The sequence below is a fragment of the Lissotriton vulgaris genome, chromosome 6 (genome assembly GCF_964263255.1).
Source record: "Lissotriton vulgaris chromosome 6, aLisVul1.2, whole genome shotgun sequence".
Taxonomy (NCBI): Eukaryota; Metazoa; Chordata; class Amphibia; order Caudata; family Salamandridae; genus Lissotriton; species Lissotriton vulgaris.
The window spans coordinates 364,715,426-364,737,286 of record NC_141694.1 but is presented as its reverse complement, the minus strand read 5'-3'; the positions used below and the strand labels follow the sequence as shown (position 1 = coordinate 364,737,286).

At 44.9% G+C, this 21,861-nt stretch overlaps 1 protein-coding gene across 1 annotated transcript in view; it reads left to right on the top strand.

The window, feature by feature from the left end:
• The window catches only part of TRAPPC12 (trafficking protein particle complex subunit 12), an 856,088-nt gene that overhangs the window by 79,016 nt on the left and 755,211 nt on the right, over positions 1-21,861 (top strand). Inside the window, exon 3 of the mRNA XM_086926387.1 lies at positions 3,940-4,056. Within this exon, the coding sequence (XP_086782513.1) occupies positions 3,940-4,056 (117 nt within the window). The remainder of the gene's footprint in view (positions 1-3,939; positions 4,057-21,861) is intronic.

The following is a 21,861-nucleotide window of genomic DNA, read 5'->3' as shown; positions in this document are numbered from 1 at the left end:
GGAGAGAAGGAGATACGAGTTGTGGATGCTGGCAACTGATTAAAGCATGCGCTTACTCTTTTTTGCTTGAGTGGACACTTCTGTGTACACCACACCCTGCTGTGTTTTGCTTCACGTCTGATAAGGTGTGAAGGCATGGGCAAAAACAGCGCAAGCTACTCCACATTGTCATTGAGTTTCTCAGTTGGTCTAAAAATTGCACTTCATTGCAACAGTCAGAGCCCCCGCTACACTCACACCTCAAGATCATTAACCCAGGATATTATAGGTGGGTTCGCACCTTGTCAGTGGCCCTTTTAATTAACACAGTGTAAACTCATGTCCATGAATGGAAGAGCTTTGGATCCGACAGTGTGATCCCCTGTGTAAGTGAAAGAACAAGGCGCATCAGGGCCATGAAAGAGAACGCCATCATTATTTAGCCATTGGCTACCAGTCCCAGAGACAGAATGAAGTTAGACAGGCCTCCATCAGCCCTGCACATTCTGATGCATCCAAGCCTAGCCGTCCACCTTGTGCTTCTGACTGGATTCCCAGCACATTTAGATCCATAGAGCACTATCCGCTTTCCAGAACAGAAGCATGGCGAGTCTGCGGCAAGGCATTCAGAACAAGGTCCAACAGTCGCCAGGTGACAGGGTGGGGTGGTTGGGGTTGCTCACCTCTAACACTGTGATGTGCATCAGAACCACTAAAGATTTAGGCTGACGACTAAGCCAGAACACCCTAAACTACTTTTCACTGGTACTTTGTTCCTTAGTAAAGCTGCTCTGCCGACTCCACTGAGGATTTGTCGCAGGATCTCTAGATGTTGTCGGAGCTTGCGTGCATGATTACTTGGCAGATAATATCATAGTACATCTCGTAGGAGGTGCCCTGAAGAACCCCCAGGTAGCTCTTTATCAGGCAGAAACTCCCTAAAATCAGAGCCCGGCTGTCCTTCTCTTTAGCGGAGGATTCAGAAATATTAGCTCCGTAATTTATGCATAGCTGGAGAATTAGCTGTGCAGGATTCTTCAGCATTATAATGCAGCGCTGAGGTATGTTGAAACATGAACATGCAATGCCCCAACTTTTATTCAACTTCTTTACCAATCCCATAATACTTGTTCACATAATTGAATTCGTGAGTTAATCCTAGCTGGTCTTTGCTGCTTCAAGGTCAGGGACTATTTTGCCAGGACTGGAAGACGGGTTCTACTAGGTCGTAATTCAAAAGAAATATTTCACCTTTTTAATAATGCTATTCATTTAGCAGTTACAATTTAAAAGAACTAATTGTTTTTTAATAAATTAGTAATTTAAGACCAGGTAACAGAAATAAACATTTAAGGATGACCTATGCAAGTGTAGAATATTTGACTTGGTTAAAAATAAATTGTGAGAGCTATTTCTTTACAAGTATCCCTCCACTGCTCATAGGGCAGCTGCATGTATTAATGCAACATAGTTGTTATGGCTCAACAAAACTATAGATAAGATGGTGACCATGACTCTAGGACTGATGAAATACACATTTCATTAAATACACATTAGGCAGATGCATTGGCCCAGCCCTCCCAGACTTACCTGCGACCAGTTCTCTGATCGTTCAAGGCACTTGCGGACCCAGCTCCAGCCCCTTGAGACACCGCCTCATCTCTCTTCCTCTCACCTTGTTCTCTCTGTGACTTTTGTGCCTCTTCTTCCGCTTTTTGTGGTTCGTCTCTCACTCGATTTGCCTTTTCTCTCTCTCTCTTTGTGCCATTTCTCTCTCTCTTTGTGCCATTTCTCTCACTCTTTTTGCTCTCCCTCTTGTTCCTTTTCTGACCTTTTTGCCGTCTTTTGCATTTTCTAGGTCCTTCCATCTTCTCTGCATGAACACTTCCCACTCGCATTTCCTGCCTTCTCTGCAGGACTCACCTTTCCTAGCTCTTTTACCTGTTCCTCTTGCCTATCTCCTTTTCTGCAAACATGCTGATCCTAAGCACCATCCACTGCCCCTGCACTCCTTCCCCTCTCCCAGACCTACCTAATGGTAGCTGCAGCGTTGATGTGCGCAGTGAGCATGTCTAAATCAAGCTGGTATGTGACTGTCTGCACCTGAACTGTGCCTAGCGCCAGAATCCCCTGGCCCTTCTCACCACTAGCCTGCGGATCTTTTTTGTGCCTTGAACTCTGGACGTGACGTCACCCTCTGCTGGTGCACCACACAACACAGAAAGAGCCTTCACCTGCTCCCTCTGCCTCTATACCTGTAGCAAAAACCACAGTTGATGGACAGAATGCAGAACAATGTCATACATTCACCCCAGTACAGAGATCTGGGCCTAAATCCATCGTTTTTTTACACTCCACACCACCCCAGTTCAAACATGGCCATATGCAAATCAGTCTGACCCTGTGGCTCATGGGAACAGTCCAGCCCGAACTGCCAAGCCATGCCTTCCCTGGACCGGAAACAAGCTTCCGAGGACCGGTTTCTGGCATTCCAGCCGTCTTCAGCCCGGCTTGCTTGAATCCAGTGGTGTGGAGAGCATGGGACTCACGTCTGAGCATACCCATCCCACTCGGGGTGACAAATGCAAAAACCACAGTTGATGGATAGAATGCAGAACAATGTCCTACCTTCACCCCAGTACAGAGATTTGGGCCTAAATCCATAGTTTTTTTGCACTCCACATGGATGAAATCTAACTGCCTCAAAATGTACTCGGACTAGACCAAAGTGTTGGTCTTTGGGAAAGACGCCTCACCATGTCCTCTACCTACCCCCACAGAGCCCACATCACAACACACCTTAGGGAACTCCACTGACTCCCGATACACAAATGTCCACATTTCAAACTTCTTACCTAAACCTACAAAGCACTCCACAACACATGCCTACCTAACTGGAGAGCCACATTTCTTTCCACCAACCTTCCAGACACTTTCACTTTGCTGGTCTATCTGTAGCGCACACTCCATGCTTACACAAAACCAGAGTAGGAGGTCCCGCCTTTTCATTCCTGGCTCCTAAAGCCTGGAACAACCTCCCACAACACATCAGAGTCTCCTCTTCTCTCCTTGACTTTCGCAAGGTACTGAATACCTGGTTCTTCGAGTAAGCCATCCAGGGCTTGCCTCACACACTGGCGACAAAACACCCAAATAGTCTCACAGTTTAATTAGTGCGTGATAAGAACACACAGAACACAAAGCAGCACAAACCATATTTTTAGTATCGAGCCAATATTGGTAGTTTCCTGGATTTAGACACCCTCGGTTTGAGACTCTGAAGCTTACGTTTCCCTTCTGTCCTACTTCTTCATCAACACCTACTGTAATTGAAATGAACCCACCCTGTATTTAAACTCTGGCTTCTAAGCACGTCTTTATAAAAAATGTGATACCTTGTACAGTTTGTCATGTGCATTGAGAGCCGTGAAAGGATTTTGGCCCTTAATGTTATTAAGATAAGGCACGAGGAAACCCACTCCCATTTTACTTGTGATAGTTGATCTTGCATTTAAAAAAAAAAAGTTTGTGCATGTTGGGTAGTTTGCAGAGGTAAGTGCTTGTAGTTTTTCATAAGCATGAGCCTTATATCGGAATTACTGATGTGCTGGTCATTTCTGGGAGAGTGTGCAGCTTAGGTTTTTAGCTATTTATTTATATATATATATATATATATATATATATATCAAATCATAATGTTATGTAGTACTTTTTAAGTAACAAAGTGATAGTTCCTGTTATTTTTTTTTTTTTTTAATTTTTAAAACCTTTATTTAGAAAAGTGCACACAGCTATTCAGCCTGACATCCCGGAGGCAAGGCAGCATAGTGAATCAGGGTGATAGTTCCTGTTAATGTGCAGAGAAAGAAGTCGTAAAAATGCAGCAGAACTTAAATGTATAGCTGAAACTGTTTTTAGAGTGATGTAAATTGAAGTTGACCTGTGAATTTGTTTTTTTAGGGAGATGCAGTGAGGGACTTGATGCTCCGGTTCCTGGGTGAACAGGCTGCACTTAAGAGGCAGGTTTTAACGGCTAATGTAGTGGAGCAGTCATTTGTTGGATTAAAACAACTGATTGTAAGTATTAACCATTTTGTATTGTCTTTGGCTTATGATACGCATTCATGCCAACAGACCCTATTCAGGCGGGGGACTCCAGATTTTCAAGCTAAAAATGTCTTTAATGTAACTGTCTCTGGCCAGCTATTGCCTCTACTTCAACACAATTCAATGATGAAAATACATCCCCCAATTTTTGTTACAAAATGTCCGCCTTACCAGGTCTAAAATGTTGGCATTTATAGATACTTTGTCATGGCACCCTGCTATCGCGGTTATCCTGTTTTAAGGAAATGCCTCTTTTTACATGACCAACCCCAACGTTTTGGACTGATGCTGCTGAATTTTGGACTCTGAGAATACACTGAGGCCTATCAACCAGACCTCAGTGCCAGTGTTTTAACCTCTTACAAAATGTATGTTGAATTGGCTACCCTCAATTGGCATAAACAGACTTATTTACAAATCCCAAGTGTATGGTGCCAAGGGTACCTAAGCCATTTAAGTTAGAGTGTCCACCCAGGGCTGAAGCATGGATTGTGCCATTCTGTTAGTGACAAGGTACAAATGTCTCCCAGCCTGCCACTGCAGCCTAGAAGAGCAGTTATGAAACTGCTAGTTCAACTTTGCCATTCAAAGCAATGGCAACCCCACCTCCCTACCCACCTGCCCCCGCTCCACTTCCGTTTAACCACATCCATGCTTAAGAAGAGCCCAGCTCGTCATGAGGCACAGTGGAGCTGTGCTCATGACGAGCTGGGCTCATCATAACAGCAGCAGCCCGCCCACGCACGATTGAATCCCCGCCTTTGCGGGAGAATCAATCAGTGGGCGGAGTCGTGATGAGCCCAGCTCGTCATGAGCACAGCTCCACTGATCCTCATGACGAGCTGGGCTCATCACAAGCACCTCAGCGCAGTGCTCCCCCACCGGCGCCGTGGGGGAATTACCCCCGCAGCGAAGGGGTTAACAAGATATTCAAGTCGCTCCCAAGGAAAGCCTGTCGATCCCCAAGGCAGGGAGCTGTATTTTATTAAGTGGGACATATACTTTAATATGTCCTAACAGTAAAACGTCCAAATTGTTGTTTTGACTTTGGGAAGATAAAGTAGCCCTATTGGCTAATTCATAGATGGAGGATGATGCCTCAGTCCTCCTAACTTCTGAATTGGACTACTAAAATTGGTACTTCAAGGTATTAAATTAATTGTGGAATTAAGGAAAGGCAACTTGTAGAAAGTTTCTGCTCTGTTGCCAAGTATATGTGGTGGCCTTTCACAGTTATTGGCCACCAGAAAGCCTTCTAACTTCCCGAGAAGTCATGTGAACGACTCCCAAGTTTAGGAACAATCGAGTCCTGCCGCAAAGGGAGGTGTTACCACCTCCTTCCAGGAAGCCAGTCAAGTTATTGGCCCAAAAGCGGGCTTCAAAGGGGAAGCCACTTTTGGTGGGCAATTGACGTTCACACTCTTGTTGGGCTGCCCCTTTGTTCGTGTAGACAGGCTGGCAGCGGCAACAGAGAGGGGAATCCAGTTACCAAACCAGTTTTTCCATAGGCATGTAGCCCACAGGTAGCCACACCTCGAGGGTGGGCTACCAAGCACCTGTCGTCCAAGGAAGGGGTCACACATCTTGAGAGTGGAAAAATTTTGAACTCTGGAAATGCTAGATGCCACACATAGTCGGGAATCATCACAGGGCAGGAGGAATCCTGGTAAACCATTGACTAGTGACAGCAACATCACCCCAGGGCACTTTCTAGGCCTACATGTGGCACCTTGAATCTCTGATCTTTTCCAGACTGGTTATGGGACTAAAGAAGGATTGCCCTGCTGACCACTGGACATAGCAAGAGAGACTGCAAATGTCCCTGGGCTGCACCTGCTGCTCCTTGGGCTAGCAAAGAGAGGACTGTGCCTGTGGTACCCGGCTTGAGGAAAAGTTATTCCAGAGCCCAAGACCAAAGTTGTGACTCCAAGGGTCAGTCAGCTGACCCCCTGTTCCAGTGCCATTGCATAAAAGCTGAATGCACTCGTCCTGACCAGTCAGTAGCCACTCACAAAGAATTGCTGCTGACTGCTAACATGTAGTCAAGAAGACCTCTACCCCAAACTCAAAAGTGGCACCCGTGTCTGATAGAGTCAGGAGAGTCATCAGAGCTTGGATTGGTCACCAAAGATGAACACAAGCTCTCACCAACGGATAACACTGGAACAGCTCTTTCAAACTTTTCAAAAGTTTGCAGATTTTATGGTTACCAATGCTTTTTTGCGCTCTGGACTAAACAGCTGAGTTGTATGCTTTATATAAAACATCTATAGCTGCGGTGGATTTTACTCATGTGGGTGTCTAAAAATTCACCGCAATACACTACAATCTTATATGATATGTTTGTGCAACCTTGCCATGTAATTCATTTACAAGACCATCCTGGGTGTAATCTGGATCATTTGTTAAACTTCTAGCTCAACCCCGGGGAATGTACATTTTGTGAGGAGTTAGAACAACGAAACTGAGGTCTGGTTAGCAGATCTCAGAGCACTCTTAGTCGAAAAAATTAGAAGCATCAGTCCAAACCTTTGGTGGTGATCATGCAAAAAGAAGCATTTCCTCACACTGTTTACTTGTTAGGTCTGCATTGTCACTGCTGCTTGTCTCTCATAGTCAAGATGGTTGGGTTTTGTGAAGAAACGACACACAAATTACCGAACCCATGTTATATAGGAGAAGAAATGCAATACAATTTGGATGTGGGAACCCGCCAAGAGAGAAATATGTATAATATGTTGAACTTGGGCTAGTATATGAGTCAGGAAATCGGTATGTTGTGTAGAGAAATGGCTTGATTGCATATTCTCTCTGCGTCTCCTATCCTGTAAGTTGATGGATTCAAACTGTATGCTTCTTTGTTAAGAAGGTGATCTTAATGTCACAGGAAAACTGTGAGGGGCAGCAAAGAAGTATTGTGGCAACATGAGGAACTCTACAAAACTTTGTACAAATGTTGCTCTTTTTGCAACACAGTGTGATATTTCCCATTATATAGTTGGGTGAGCTAGATCTTTAGGATTGATTATGTTTCTTGATTCAGGCCATAAAAAGAATTCTGGCGCATTCTTAGGAGAAATACGAAGTTTTGATATGGCCTTATTTACTCTCCAGCCCTTTTGTTTAATCCAGTCCCCTCTTTGATAGTTGGAATTCACAAGCCATTCTCAGCTTCGTAATAACAATCCTTCTCAATTGTCTTTGTTGTCTGCAAATGTGGATATTTATAATTATCTTGTTTTTTTGTGGTGTTGGGGTGGTGAGAAGTTGTGTATCTCCTAGTGCCAGCGTTCCTGGACACTGAGAAAATAAGGCTTTTTTAAGAAAACGAATAGCAGCCTGGTCCAAATAGTGATACGTTGACATCCACATGGAAGCATAGAAGTCAGAGGACATCCCACTTTATATCCATTTGCCCGGATTCCGTTTTACTGACTGAAACTGATAGGAGTTGCACAACAGCACTCCGTAAGATCAACCGAGCTTTAGAGGATATTGGGTTAGTGTAGGTATTCACATTGAACATATCAAAATCAATACTATTCCTTCTCCTGAGCGTGGACTCGATGATACTGGTGTGCCACTGAAAATACAACTATATCCATTTAAATACTAGAGTACATACCTGATTCATGACATTAAAGAAGCATATGTAACCTAAAGTAGGGCCACTGCTTGTGTGTATTGACCAAGTGGTATATAAGCGGCTGTGGTTCCCAGATCACTGATGGGAGGCAATGCACTAAGTAAAACAACCCTCAACCCAAGATTACTGTAAGTGTTGCAACATATGCAAATAGATCTACTTCGGGCATCCTTCAAGGGTCTAGATGCAGCGTAGATGCAATGGCTGTGGGGGACCTGGAGGGTGTGTATTGCACTTGCTGTGCTTAGTGTTCCATATAGCATTAGATTGCTCTTTAGAGGATTTGCTCTGTGCGTAGACACTCTTGTTTCCACTTAATATAACCTGCATTGTGTTTCCTTGTACAATTTGGGGAGCCTTGCTCCACTTGTCACTTTTCATTATGTTAAACTTTTATTTTAGTTTGCAAAGCACTTCATGCACGTTTATGCTTTTTATGCATGGCAGGTTGCTTCACCCACTGCTGCCATTTTGAACACTGCAGGGTACTTTTACCCGTTGTAGGCATGGATGCACCAAAGACTAGCCAGCCAGCACCCTTCTACGCTCCTGCTAGACCAAGGGCCATCACCCAGCCCATTTTAACCCATACCACTTTTACACCAAGGCTGCTATCTACAGTGTAGTGTAGGTGGCGGCAGACGCAGGACTTTTTGTATTGCTTGGCAATTTATCAGTGTTATAATTTACAGTCAGGATCATCTGAAACGAAAGACACAAGTGATGTAACACCCTCCAGCCTCAGCGAAGTGCTCCATATACCTGATATCACGTACACTTACACAATACTAATCTCTTTAGTGGATTGGTCCATCACCCTGCATGACTACCGACATTCATGACACATCCCCATCTGGCCTATTTTTAAATGCGTTGTAACATCATACATATGTTGAGCTAGCCACATTTGAATGTACTAGACGTGTTTCGTTCTCTGATTCTCCTGCTTGTTGGCCTGCCAGGAATGCCTTGTATGGACCCCATATTTCTTTAGGGCAACTTTGCGGCGGGGGAAGTTCCCGGTATGTGTCTGATTGTGTGCTGCAATAGGTCATGTCTCTGTGCCAGTCCTCAAGCGTCGTAAGTGGGCCCGGCCCCATCGCATTGCAACTCTCCGTCTCGCCAGCAGTAATCCTATAGCTACCAGGCGCCTCACCCTACAATATATCTCCTTGTCATATCCCAACAGCGCCATCAGTGGGGATACATCTAATGTTTTCTCAGTAATGACTTCTAGTTCTTGGACAGAACACCCAAAAGCACAAATTCCCGTACAGTGCAGCCAGGTGTGCAAAGTCAGCCTTCACCATGCAAAAGCATTGACAAGTGGGTGCATCACACAAACTGTAGCAAAATAATCGTATAGTGGTGTGATATACTCTGTTAATGTATTTAAAGTGAATCAGTCTGTATGCTATTTAAAGAAAAAGTTTTTATAACAGAGCAGCAGTATTGCCATTGTTTATCACTTATAGTTCCACCTAAATCATTTTACCACATGATTTTGGCCCTGTAAATTTCTTGTTTGCAAGCCTCCTGTGCTTTCGCGTAAAGTCTAGACACTAGGTGGCTGGGTGAGGGTCTCTGGATTAGGGACCTATGGTCGGGCATTTCTGGAAGTTCTAGGATATCCTAACCCAGCCGGAATCAGAGCGCACACCGGGCTCTGTGAAAGTGAAATTGCTGAAGAGCCGTGGGGTTCTCGGATCTCTGTCTCACTTCTTCGCAACTTAGCATAGTGCCATCTCCGAATAAATTGCCTATAACAGTAAACCCTAGGGCCGTTAAAGCCGACTGCATACCTCTCTCCCTCCCCATAGGGAACCAAGTGCACCAGCTTATTGGAGTATTTGGTAAATATAAAAGGGGGTTTCTCAAGCAAGCTCTGCCAAGAGTTTACCATTGTGTTCACTAGGTCAGTGTCTATGCTTGTGGGACAATGCACCATGCAGTAGCTATGTTAAAGTCAATAATACTGCAGTGTCCTGTTCCAGCCACACATGTGGTAATTCTTTCGGACCATGTATCCAGAAGTGGGAATGGGTGCATTGGGCCACCCTGTATTATGTTTCTAGGTCCGGGGTATTCAAACCTCCCCTGGAGTATGGCAAGGTAAGTGTGTCCGAGCTCACACTTGGTTGTTTGCCAGCCCAGGCCAGCCGAATCAGAAGTGTACGGAGTCGCTGAAAGAACGTTCTGGGTGAGAGCATTGGAATATTTGTAAATAGAAATAGAAATCAGGGCAAAACCACCATCTTTAAAATGGCTAGCGTCCGATGAGTGACAGTGGTAATCTGAGCCAGCGTTCTACGTCCTCTGTCAGTTTCTTTGTGGCTTTGCCATAATTTTCCGAGATCACAACGTCGGGATTCGTGTGTACCTGAATGCCTAGGTATCTGATTGAATCCGACGACCAGCGGAGTGGAAACTCCAGTTGCGCTGGCTGTATAGCTGGAGTAAACAGGAATATCATGGACTTGCTCCAATTGACCCGTAGCCCGGAGTGGACTCCAAACTGAACTACTTCGTTCAACACTGACGTGAGCTTACACTCTGGATCTCTGATGTAAAAGAGTATGTCATCTGCATAGGCAGAGATTATCAGTTTGTAACCCGGGAATCTTAGACCCTTTTGTACGGTGTATTCCATAGAGCGCATGCCAGTGGTTCTGCGATTAAGACATACAGCATGGAGGACATCGGGCATCCCTGTTTTGTGCCCCTCCCTATTCTAATAGGGTCTGAAGTCATATTGTTAATTTACTGTCTCGTAGTAGGTAAAGCATTGACACCAGTTTGGCAAATACTTCCCCAACGCCCACCCGCTGCAGTACTTTGAACTTAAAGCTCCATGACACTGACTCAAATGCTTTTTCAGCATCTAATAATACTGCTGCTGCCCGCACCTCAAGGTCCAATCTCTGAATTGTGCCAAACAGTGTACAAAGATTTGATGACAAGTGACACCCCGGGACAAAGCCAGTTTGTTCTGCACCAACCAATCCCGGAAACAGGCGTGCCAAGCTGTTGGTTAATATTTTGGCATAGATTTTAATGTACACATTTAGTAAGGATGGTGGCCTATAGGATGAGCAGTCAGTCACAAGCTTGCCAGGTTTCAAAATCATTACCAGTAGCGTCTCCCGCATTGTGGGAGGCATGCAGCCATCAGTGGCCATCTCTTCGAAGAGCGATATCAGATGCGGAATCAGCAATTTTTAGTATGCTTTATTGCCAAAGGAGATGGCTTGGAGTACAGCACAAATTTCTGCAGGGTTTAGGGGAGCCATAAGATGTTCCCTTTGCTCATTGGTAAGCCATTGCATATTGATATGTTCTAGGTAGTCCGATGCTTCCTCGTCTTCTGATGCAGCCTGCGAGCCATATAGCTCAGTGTAGTATCTAACAAAGCAGAACAGTAACTGTTGGGTTATTGCAAGCTTCCGCCATCACCCATCCTGTATGCCAGTGATTGCGTTCTCATCTCGACGGGTTCACAGCAGGGAGACCAGCATGGCGCCACGCCTCTCTCCCTCTCCATACGCCCAGGCTTCTGCATATTTACCTAAGTGAGTGACCTCATGTAATGCAGTTTCGTGGTAGTCATCTAACTTGGTTCTAATCTCACCCCGAAGATATCCCTCCGCTGTCTCCACATGTTGTTTCTGTAGCTCTGCGATTTCTTTTTCAAGAGTGGCAAACCGATTGCGCATAGACCTGAGAACCCCAACATGTTTGGACATTGTGATGCCATGAATAAAGGCCTTAAATGGTTCCCATGCTGTTGCAAATTCATCTCCTGAGCCTGTATTATGTGTGAAGAATTTAATGATCGCTTGCTCTGTTTTGTCACAGAATGTATTAGGGAGTAGTAGGGAGTATTGAGAAGAGCGCCAGATAAACAGTCCAGGTCGAGATGCGCCCAATTCAAGGTGCAAAATCACTGATGAGTTGTCTGAATACGTACATGGCAGTGCCCTACACTCTCTCACACAAGGATCACTTTTCACGATAACAACCAGTAATCAATGCAGGTGTTAACCATGCACCAAGCAGTAATGTGTAAACCCCCCAGCTGTGGGAGGTTTATGGCTTCATATCCAGGAGACCTTCCCTGCGCATTATTTCAGTAATCGCGCAGCTGCTGCCGTAGGACGTCTAGCCATGCCCTTGGATCTGTCCAACTCTGGATTTAATTTGCAATTGAAATCTCCCCCCATATCCTGAGTAAAAGTGAGGGTCATCGAAATTCGGACCATGAATCCCTACCAACAGTATCGCCAAGTCCCCTTTTTTGCACCATACAGCCACCTATCTGCCAGCTGGGTCAACTAATAGCTCCTGTAATTCCTCATATATGCCAGCTGGGTCAACTGATACCTCCTGTAATTTTATGTTCGAACCCCTGCGGGCCCACACCAAAACTCCCCTAGCATTAGAGGTAAAGCCTGTCACTACACATTGGCCCACATTCTGTGTTTTATGAGGACCCCACTGCCTGGGACCAGGTATGTTTCTTGTAATATTGCCACATCCACCCTGTGTCTCAGTAAATAGGCTATGATCTTTCGAATTTTCTTGTGGTCATTAAGTCCCCTGACATTCCATTTTATCAGGCGTAAAATCGGGGAATCCGCAGAGCCTGACGCAGCCTGATACAAATCACCCAGATTCAGTGGTGTGTTTCGGTCTTTCGGTGATATTTAGCTGCCTGTCCTTGTTTCAAAACTTTGTGCGTATTCCCTCAGCCGACATGTGCAAGACATCCCCCCTCCACACACGCTGTGTAAACCCCCAACCGACACAGCAAAACTCTCCCCTTCCCCCTCCCTCCCTCCCAACTTTCCCTGCCATTGGATAGTAACAGAACTGTGTGGTGCACACCAGTGGGCAGGTGTTTCCTGACCCATTACTTAGTATATACTTCTTGAATGCCGCTCTCCACCAGAGCTTGTGTGTATGCTTATTCGTAAGCAGTAATTTACCTGTATCCATCCTTGCTCTAACTGCTAGAGGCCTAGGGCTGAGTGATTTACCAGGGTCTAATCCCAAATGCGCCTGCCCAGTATAATATTATAAAATACAGTCATATTATGTGCACAAGATCGACCCATAACCTTGTTCAGTTCTCAAAACATACACCAAACTGGAGGGAAATCCCCCCCCCCCCCCCCCCCCCCCCCCCATAATCACCAGCAGGAGGGCCGATTCACCCTTGAAACTCTTCTTCAATGCAACAGAAACTCATTTGGGATCACTGATGACTAATTCATCTTACAAAGTATTTGAGGTCCCTGCTTCTTGCGTGGGCTCCGCCTCTTCGCTGTCTAACTGCGGAGAACGTTGTTGTGCTCCCCCAGATCCTCTATGCTTGAGGAACTGCATGACTTCTTTCAGATTGTTTAATATGGTTTTCTTGCCATCTATCATGACATGTAATTGAGATGGCTATAGTATGTTATAGTCAATTTGGAGTTCCCTTTTTGGCGTGTCTAAAGATATGTTGAGCTTCCTGCACCTGTTGGGTGTAGTCTGGATAGATTGCAATGTCAATGCCCTCATACCTGAGTACCTTTAGTTCTTGTGCCCTCTTCAGCACTGCATCACAATCCCTGTAATTCAAGAGGCAGCTGGGCCTCGGGGACCGGCCACTGGGCTAAAAATCTGTTTGCTCGCTCGCTTATAAATGCATCAGAGAAAGTCTCCCTTCCAGTTAGACCAATAAGTAGCTGCTCCACAAAGTGCTCCATTTTGGCATTTTCCAGTGTCTCCGGAAGGCCCACTAACCTCAGGTTATTCCAGCTGGAGCAGCCCACTAAGTGTTCTGTCTTGGACTGCAGCACTGATAGGAGCTTGTCCACATTTTTTTGAGAGGTGGATAGTGAAGTTTGTGCGTCCAAGGACTCAGATACACACTGTTCCACGGCATCCAACCTCTCTGTATGCTTGTCGAGATCCTCCGACAAGTGGTCCATCCTGAACTTTAAGGCGTCTGTCTTGCAGTCAATCTTGATAAGGCTCCACTGCATTGTCATCAAATTTTCCTCCATTCCGGTATCACCCATTGCATTCTCCTTTATTGCGTCACTGTCCCCATGCTTTTGGGGTTTTCCTGAGGTTGAATTGGAGCTTGGGCTGTGATTTATCTGGTTTGCCCTTTGTCTCCATTGTGTTCTAATAGAGTGGTTGTTGAACGGCACACGGCGACCCCCGCCACGCTGTGCTCATGCTCAAGTATGTCCGTCAGACTGGGCTCCCCCATTTAGACAACTCCAGGCTCTCCTTGTGTTGCTCCCCCTTTGTATCACACAGTCAGAGGTGCTCTCCTAGTGTCGGGTCACCCCCAATGTGCAGGCCCCAAGCCCCCATCTAGCTGTGAGCAGCGGCGCACATGGCAGGCCAGAGACAGTTCCGCTAAGGGACCACTCCTACCAGTAGGCCTCTCCACTCCACTCTTATTGGCTAATTAGGTGGTCCAGAGGATGAAAATGTCACTCACCGTGGGCAGTAGCATCCACTAACCTGTAGGAAACGTTTCTCTGCCGACACACAGCACGTTTCTGTTGACCGCTGACTCTCTCTCTGGCAAGGCGATAGCTCCGACCTCCGGGCAATTTTTTTTTAAATTTGCATTTATTTTATTTCTTGTCCTCATTTGTGCGATCTTATTGTGAAGAGCAACAGGGTCACCTCTTACTAAGCACCCTTGGGGAAGAGATAGGAGACCATGCCTTGATGCCAACAGATTACCATCTATACATGGGTTTGTACATTGCTGTCCCAGCCCCTATAAACTCATGCGGATCCTGAATGCATTAGTTTAAATCATTGGACATCCCTTCCTATCCTACCATCTATGAATGTCCCACAGACCCCAGTACTTTGTACGCTTACTTTCCCCTCTGTGTCTATCCAAATCCCAGTCTTCTACCTTAGGGAGAGAGGGAAGAATCCAATTTAAGCAGATTTCGGGTCTGGCAATTAATATTAGTGTAAACAATGAATTTTTGTTCCTTGTTGGAAAAGTATTAAGTTCATTGGTATCTAATATGCCAAAAATAACATTAAAAGTTCTTAACTTAATGGGCGTTTTTAAACTTCCATCAATAATCTTACCGATTTCTCTCCAAAATATGTCTAATTGATGACATAAATGAAACATATGGATATCATCGGCTTCCCTCTCTCCACATTTTGGACAATTCTTAACCGCCTGTGTCATTTTACAAAACATCCTGCATGACTGTTGCTCCTCTCCTAACGCGACTGTTCAATTTTATTGAAGGCCCAGACTCGATCCCACACTCCATGCTAGAGGCCTCCAGTATTGTTATCCCGAAACCAGACAACGATAAGCATCAATGTGCCTCCTACCGCCGACTATCCCTCCACTGTGTGGATATAAAGCTATTCACTGGCATATTGGCTGCATGCTTAGGCCCCCTCCTACCAAGCTCCATGAACCCGGACCAAGCAGGTTTCGTACCACTTCGCCAGTGCAGTGATAATACGAAACTCATTTTGCACCTCATTGACAAACCCCAACGTTCTGATCGGGAACGGATGCTCTTGGCCATTGATACTGAGAAAGCATTTGATTGGGTTCATTGGCCTTACCTGAAGGCCACTTTCAAATACTTTGGACTCGTGGGAGTTTCTGTTCATGGGTTCTCAGCAATTTTGGCTGTGACTGTTTGTGTGACTGGGCAAACTTCAGCTCTGTTCCCCATCTGTAGGGACACACATCAGGGGTGACCCCTCTCACCCCTGCTTTTTGCGCCATATATTTATTCTACCGAGAGATTGTTTTAGATTGAGAAAGGAGTATGTCAAAGGTCAGTGTATGTTGTGTTGTCAAATAAAAAGAGTGCATGAAGAATTGTGTTCAAAGGAAGAACTCATCTTTGAGGAAGTAATACAAATAATACACAGTGGCCAGAGAAATAGAAAATCACCTAAAGTGGAGGTGGTACGGGTGGAGAGACTGGAGCCTTTTACAGAGAACTCCCACAAAGTGATAGTGAAGGGATAACCCAAAACCTGTTACAGTTGTGGTAGTTTTTGTCATTTGCCAGTGGTATGCCAGGAGTTCAAGTTATTTTGCCACATGTGGGCATAAAGGACTCGACAAAATGTTGAATGGGACAGATGAATGATGGTAGAGTTTGAGAAGGAAGGTGAAGACCTGTCCCAGTGTATGGGCAAAATGTTCCTCGCATATTAAGGGACATGAAAAAAAGACTAAGTTATGGCCGAAGAAATTTAGAAAACTTAAAACCTACAATCGTACATTCTCTGGAATTGCCCAGAGAATATGGAACTCTCTACCTGTGGAAGCAAGACTGATTATCTCAACATTTGCCTTCAAAAGAGAAGTGAAAGCCTCACCCTCCGCCTGGGACGACTCCTGGTGGCCCCCCGCCCTAGGCAGCGCACCCAAACCAACAGACCACGCACGCAACCTGGGCTTAATCCTGGACTCCTCCCTCACCATGACCAGACAAGTCAACGCTGTCTCCTCGTCGTGCTTCAACATCCTGTGCATGCTACGTAAGATCTTCCGGTGGATCCCCACCGAGACCAGGAAGACGGTCACCCAGGCCCTCGTCACAAGCCGTCTGGACTACGGCAACTCCCTCTACGCCGGAACCACCGCCAAACTCCAGAAGAGACTCCAGCGGATCCAGAACGCCTCAGCACGACTCATCCTGGACATCCCCCGTCGCAGCCACATCTCCGGACACCTGAGAGACCTGCACTGGCTCCCGGTCAACAAGAGAATCACCTTCCGTCTCCTCACCCACGCACACAAAGCCCTACACAACCAAGGCCCAGGATACCTCAACAGCCGCCTCAACTTCTACGCTCCCACACGCCAGCTTCGATCGACCGGCCACGCCCTCGCCGCCTTCCCCCGCATCCGAAGAGCCACCACAGGGGGACGGTCCTTCTCCTACCTCGCCGCCAAGACATGGAACTCCCTCCCGACCCACCTCCGCCTGACCCAGGACCACCTCGCCTCCAGGAAGCAACTCTAGACCTGGCTGTTCGAGCAGTAGCGGACCCCCCTCCCCTAGCGCCTTGAGACCCTCTGGGTGAGTAGCGCGCTATATAAATGCTTTGATTGATTGATTGATTGATTGACTGTTGAACACTGCGCTGAACTAGAAGTTTCGCTCCTCTTGTCTCCCATCTTGTTTTGCTGCTTAACATGCTACGTGGCATCTGCTTGATCAAAGTGTCTCTGCCAATATACTATTGTGTTCCTGATATATATTTGTATGCTTTTTCTCCCACAGCTATTTACCTATGTCGTCCTCATCCCGTATGTAAAGCGCTCTGATACCCGCTTGGGTCATGTTCGCGCTATACAAAACTTTACAAATAAAATAAAAAATAAATTGGGGATCTAGAGGTCAATGGCGCTTGGTGAAAAGCTTGTAGTGATCTAATGCCATGTACACAATGATGATCTGTACGGAAATGTTTGACCCACAGATGTTTCAGCTCTCTTAAACTGGTGTCTAACACCGGGGTTTACAGAGTCACGAATCAGGTTGTGAACTTTTTGAAGCAAAGTTTCCGAACGACATACAGAATACATTAATCTATGGATTCACAATTGCAGATCGATGTTGATTTCCAAAAAGGTTTTTGCTTTGAATATGGGTGCATTTATCCAATATTTCAGCGTAAATAATGCAGCTGGCGAATGTTATCCTCGGCGATTGCTATGCCCAACATTCGCTACACCATCTTGGGATATGCAAAGCCCATTAAGCTTCTCGCCAGCACCGAAGAGCTGTTTGTCTACTGACCGCATTCAAAGATGCGTGCAAATGTTTAGAACAGTACACTGTGTTTCCTAGAGGGAAAAAGGCTGCTGGAGATTTCAAATGAAGCATAACTTACTGAACTTTTCTTATTCATATTGCGTATGCAGGAGGCATTCTTGCCAAGACGATCGTTCATTTTGTTGATTTATTCTTTTAATACCCTTCCTAAATGTGGGTCTAGACTTTGTTCCCGAGGTTAAAGAATTCCCTTGGACGTATTCTTAATCATCGTGGTGTATTGTTGTACTAGAGCTGTTTAATTATTAAGTAGGTCTGCTGGATTCATTAAATATACAGGTATTCTTTGCATCGCTGGAAGTTGGAGCAGCTGTTTTCATTGAGCAGAGTTCGGGTGTAGATTGCCTTACCATTTTCTTTCCTTCTTATTAAAAAATTGCATGCGAGTTGCATTTGGTACTTACATTGACATTTGATGCAGTCTTTCTCCTGTATCAGTCTGTCTCGAAGCTTCGGACAGAAGGTGCCACCATTGTATAGCCATTACATGTACTGAGATCTTGGACTTCTATTCACAAAAATGCCTGGGGTGGGGGATGGGGTGACCACCTAGCATGTAGACACATTTGGGTAAAACTGTAAACTTTCAGGACAAAGGGTCGACATTCATGACAGAAATTCAGGATAAAATGTCAGTTTTACAGACGCAGCAGATGATAGGCCATACTCCACTACTTTATCAGTGCATTTATTTAATATTTTGTATATAGCTCTATTTATTTGCTATGCTCTGTATATGATTGTCTCTAGCTAATCAACATTCAGGTGGGACATTATGCCATTGTTCGATAGTAAATCGATCGCCTTGAGCGCACTGGCAAGGGAATCACCCCTACAAAAATCTACCCAGTCTTTCTTGGAGAGAAAGCAACAGCAACAGTTTGATTATTTCTAACCATTTTAAATCCATGGCAAACTGTTTGGAAAACATTAAGGAAACATTAAGATAAGCAACCTTTTCGCCTTCTGCTGGTTTCAACAGGTTGAACAAAAACATCTGGGTTGCCTCACCCTCAACTAGATGTGAAACCTACAACCAGCATTTGCCATGCCAATATGTCTCACCTGTGGGAGAGCTAATATTGGCTTTGGCAATAGGGTGGGTAAAGGAGTAGGGGTGAGGTGGGTTGTTTGTGGATAAAAGGGGTAGGGGTGCAATGTTTGGATAACGGAACAGTTAAAAATAAAAAAACTCTAAGAAGCAGCTGGCAGAGCAGACATAAAAATTGATCAGGTAGAGCAGATGGTTTGGGCAACAGTCTTGCACCTAATGTCAGGATAAGAGATTTCCACAAGTTATCTGTAGCCTTAAAGCACCAAGAAGGCCCATTGCTGCATTTGAGTGTGCGTCAAGGACTCTACATTTATCTCGAAATTGGGAGCCAGGACAACCAGAATGAGAGAATCAAAGTGCATGATGAAGTCTAACTCAGATGAGCGATCCGCAGCAACTGATTCAAATAGATAATATCGGGCGAATAAAGGAAGAGAAGAACAAGGTGGGGTAATTACCACAATCAGACAAGATGGACCCGCCATGGGTTTTGGAAGGTTTTGCATACCTGGAAAGTAGTCTCAGCAGAAAGGTCAGAAACAGAAGAAGCACTGTGAAGTGTTTAAACAAGCAGAACCCACCCAATCTGGCAAACTCTGCTGGTGCAACGGGTAAGTTGCGTTATATCAATGAGAACTAGTCTGTCGAAACTTTGTGAGAGGACTCAAAAACTGTGTGGTGTTGCCAGAAGGAAGAGACTTTCTTTTTTAATGAAGCCCTCACCCACCAACCTAGTTGGTGGCATGCTTCATCATCGGGCCCACCTGGTGACACCGAGTGTGTCCCTGGTGTGCTACAATGCCTGTGTTACAGCTGAGCGGGTATTTTTGCTGAGTGTGCGGTGTGGGTAACGTGAAAGGTGAAGTTTAAAAACGGTCCATTGGTCCCAAAAAGTTAATTTTAATAATTGGGCCTCTGGCAGTGTTAAAATGCAAGGCAGCGGATGCAGGTGGAGTTGTGTTTAAGAAACTCCTACATCCTGTGGGTGGTCTACATGTTTCAGCCAGGCCTGTTATATAAACTGGCTTTCCTCAGGACCTAAAAAATGTGCATTGTGTGATCCATACTTCCTCCTTTTTTTTAATTATATTTATTAATTTTCCATGTTGCACACACTTTGTACATTATACATTATTCAGCATTAATACTTCATGCTTCATAGCTATATAAGCTCTATTACAAGATATACAAACATTTCATTACGCATTTCCAAAAACATTAGTTATATTTCATACTTTATCACTCTATTGCAAGATATACAAACATTTCCTTGCGCATTTCTACAAACATTATTTATGTTTCTTGCATTACCACCATCAAACATTAAGCCCTTCTTAGGTCTACCTGCGGCCCAAATCCTTCCTTACACCTACTTATGGGTAGCCATATTCTTAGACCTAATGTCCTTCCCCTTTTCCCTTTTCGTGCATAAATATTCTTCTCCATATTATATGCATTCAACAGATTAGCCAGCCAGGCTTGTATTGCCGGTGGATTTTTGTCAAGCCATGCCCTTGCTAAGGTCAATCTGTATACTGACATTGCCACGAACAGAAATTCCTGCTGTGTGTCGGCTCCTTCCATGCCCAGACCTAAGATTATCCGAGCTGGGCTAAGTTTAATTTGAATCCCCAATGATCTGTCTAGAAAACCCTCGATGTCTCTGACTAGCGTATGTAGTTGAGGACAGGTAGCAAATATGTGAATAGCGTTGCATCGGGGACAATTTGTACCCATGGTCCCGCCCCATTTAGCTATCTTGGCGGGGGTATGATATAGTGAATACAGAGTTTTGTAATGCTGTGACTGCATAGAGGATGAACACAATATAGTACGGCCTAGGTCCAGTGATTTCTTAAACCAGCTTACTTCCACGTTAAGTTTTTCCGCCCATTTATTACTCACTTTTCCTAAGTCGTCAGTTTTCCCTTTAACCAAACAGGCATAAAAGGACCTAATGGTACGATCCCCCAAAAGTCTGATTTTTTCCAGTATCTCATTCCTACTCACTCCAACTGACCCGCCCTGATTTATTATTCACAAAACCCCTGACCTGGAGATACTTGAAAAAGCCTCTGTTATCGATACCATGCTTAGTTCTTAGATCTGCAAACTGTACCATCCCCTCTGCATCAAATAAGTCCCCAATCTGGACAATACCTTTGTTTCCCCATTCTAACATTACTTTGTCTCCGAAGATTGCTTGAGGAAATGACCTGTTTTTATAGAGTCTAATATATCTATTGTATTTCCCCAATTTACTTCTTTTCAAGAAGGCAATCCAAATCTTAACAGCGGAAAGTGTCTTGAACCTGGTTCTTTTAAAGTAGCCAAAATTGATACAATTTAAAAGCTGTTTCCCGCATCTGTCCCTAACACCGTAGCATATACTTTCGTAGACAGGTTATTAACTCTTTGATCCAGATCTGTTCCTCCTATTAACCCTTGCATATATTGTAGAGCAGCTGCCATGTAGTATAACCAAGTCCGGTGCTCCCCACCCCCCCCCTTTCTCTTGGGAGCCTGATATATTTATATGCCCTACGCGTCTTCCCATGTGCCCAGATGAATCTGTTACATATTGCCTCTAGTGCATTAAACCAACTGTTCTCAAAGAATAAAGGAATCGATCTAAAGAAATAAAGAAATTTGGGGAGAATCAGCATCTTAATAACGTTGGTGCAGCCCATCAGCGATAGGTGTGAGTTATTCATCCTTATTAGATCCTTTTTTACTCTTGTCATCAGTGGAGCCATATTTATCTCTACCACCATGTCAAGATTTGCTGATATTGCCACCCCCAAGTACACGGCTGAACCAACTACTCTACCGTCATGACATACTGAATATCTATTTTCAACAATCTGTGTCTTAGATTTGTTCAGTTTGTATCCCGAGATTTTACCGAAACATTCCGCCTCTACTTCAATCTCCCTAATGGCGGCGGAGGTGTTAGGTGTCAAAATGGCAACGTCATCCGCATACGCAAGAGTTTTTATTGCACAGCCGTTTATATTCATCGGAGCAATCTGTAGATTCTGTTCCAGCCTGCGCAAATAGGGATCCAAGTATAATGCAAACAGGAGGGGGGATGACGGGCAGCCCTGCCTGGTCCCTCTGCAGATCTTGACTGCTGCCGAGTATCCCCTGTTGACCCTAATCTTAGCCATTGGGTTGATATACAGGGTCTGTATGGCCTTGATGAAGCCCTCCCCAATTCC